Here is a 2232-nt window from a genome sequence, read left to right as displayed (position 1 = left end):
CGTCGGCATAAAATAAATAAATATGGTTTTGTTTATTTATGTTGTTCTTTGCTGACCGCACCCCCCGACAAACTTCTCCAATCATTAATCTACGGTCAACTATCTACACCTCGTTGAGAAATAAATTAATTGTTAAGATACAATTAGATGATTCAAACATATTTTGAGTCTCTAAAATAGCGGCTAACAACTAACCTACGTTTCGTCTATTTGGGTGTCATCAAAATGACATAACAAAACAACAAATTAAGCAAAAATACAGCATATCTCACATCAGACTTAAGATACATACTGTCTCAGACAATACATCACTCTAAGACTATAACACTATCGCGGACTAAAATATCAAGGTGCTAATAATTCGTGGTATGGCTATTTTTAAACCAAAATATCTTATTTTAGGTTAAATATATTTAATTTACTAATTGCTAATCATTCACACAGGCCATGAAGGCGGAGACATAAAGGTTCGAAACGTTGCACCATTCAATGTCCTGTCGCCGAGAACTATCCTGGAACCCAACGCTACCTCACCTCCGGCTGTAGACAACTTCTCATCATGTAAGTAAAATTAATTTTTTTTTCTATTATATTTTTGAAATATAAAGAAAAAAAGGTACTGTTCATTTTCTCGGTTTGTTTTTTATTTAGACTCGTGATTTTAACTTCTCAAATATTTAAAGTTGAACATACTGTAGAAAGTCGGTTAACTTGTTCATTTAAGGATTAAACAGCTGAATTGAAGTTATAAGTTCCGTGTTGCTCAGTGTAGTACACCAGTGGTAGTAAACGACGCCAAAGAGCTAGGAGAGAAATAGGAGACGTTTACCTTCTATTGGTGGTTGCTGTCCAGCTGAAAAATTGTCGTAGGTTTTCAAGTTTCCTGGTGTCTTATATTTCCCCTCTTGTGATTTTAAATTAAACATCATGGCTAAAATTTTTATTGCTAGATAGCTTCTTCTAAAATTACAAACCTAAGCTTAATGATAAAGTTATTCAAATTTTATTTTAACCAAAAGTATCAGTTTTAATCATTAATCTCATTTCTTGGTCAAAATTTCCTAAAATAGATAATTTTGCACCAGAAATGAGAGATACATTTCTCCAGTAAATCTGCCCTCTTTAGTAGTCCCAAGGCTTCCAATGTTTTGTTTATAAACTAATTGTTATTAATTTTCAACATCATATTAATAAAATAGTGAACTATACAAAATATCAAAAAAAGTTCAAAATTTGGTACAAAGCAACTCATTTTTACATTGATTTTTTCATCTAAAATAATTTATAAAACTACAATTCTTTATTTAAATTTATGTTATTATGGTGTAATTTTATTATATGATATAAGAATTTAGTATCAATTAATTTTTTGTTGAGTAAATCCATGATTCATTTTTTAGAAATAAATTTTTTACATAATAAATAAATACATTTCACAAAAAAAAATATTTAATAAAAAAATTAGGGTAATTTAAATAAAAATACGAAACGTGTTAAATTTTTAAGACCTTCCATAGAGGTTTTCGATAGTTGTTATCAAATCCATATTTTTGTTACCTTTACAACTGAGAAAAAAGCTGTATTTAGCCATGCCACTCAAATACATTAAGTTCCTATAATACATAATACAGCATACCAATCAATACATGATCGGGCATATATACTCTGCATATATTTACATGATATAACAAAAAAAACAATTTTTTTTTTCTAACTTTTGCTTTTACAATAAATAATTTTGTAATCACTAAATACAATGTATTGTAACTATTTTTGCCCTTTTTCCGCTTTTAACAATTTTATTTCATTTAACAATCCTATAACATTTATTTGGAAATTTTATCCTCCATATTTCACTCACTCATAACTCCCCTCTCCAGTGATCTGCAACCCACGTTTGATCCGATAAATAAGAATTTATCTATTATATGGATTTAGTGAATGACACAATTTCTTCCTTATTAAACTATAATAGTTTATTTCATATCATACAGCAACGTTTCGGGAGATTTCTCCTACAATGTATGACTAATAGATAAGTTTTTACTCAATAATGACATTAATATTATAATATATTAGCAAATAAGACAAATAGGAGAAAATTATATATCATATATAGGTTTTGTTATCAACAGCCTGAAGATGGGGGATATCTCCCGAAACGTTGCTGTATGATATGAAATAAACTATTATAGTTTAATAAGGAAGAAATTGTGTCATTCACTAAATCCA

General features: G+C 28.6%; 1 protein-coding gene across 1 annotated transcript in view; it reads left to right on the top strand.

Moving 5' to 3' along the window:
* Positions 1–2232, top strand: part of Poxm (Pox meso) — a 123413-nt gene that overhangs the window by 74104 nt on the left and 47077 nt on the right. Inside the window, exon 3 of the mRNA XM_014422548.2 lies at positions 445–561. Coding sequence (XP_014278034.1) covers positions 445–561 — 117 coding nt within the window. The remainder of the gene's footprint in view (positions 1–444; positions 562–2232) is intronic.

The sequence above is a fragment of the Halyomorpha halys genome, unplaced genomic scaffold (genome assembly GCF_000696795.3).
Source record: "Halyomorpha halys isolate HHAL.00 unplaced genomic scaffold, Hhal_1.1 Scaffold375.1, whole genome shotgun sequence".
In the NCBI taxonomy this organism is placed as follows: domain Eukaryota; kingdom Metazoa; phylum Arthropoda; class Insecta; order Hemiptera; family Pentatomidae; genus Halyomorpha; species Halyomorpha halys.
The sequence above is the reverse complement of the archived record's forward strand: the minus strand, read 5'-3'. Positions and strand labels throughout refer to the sequence as shown.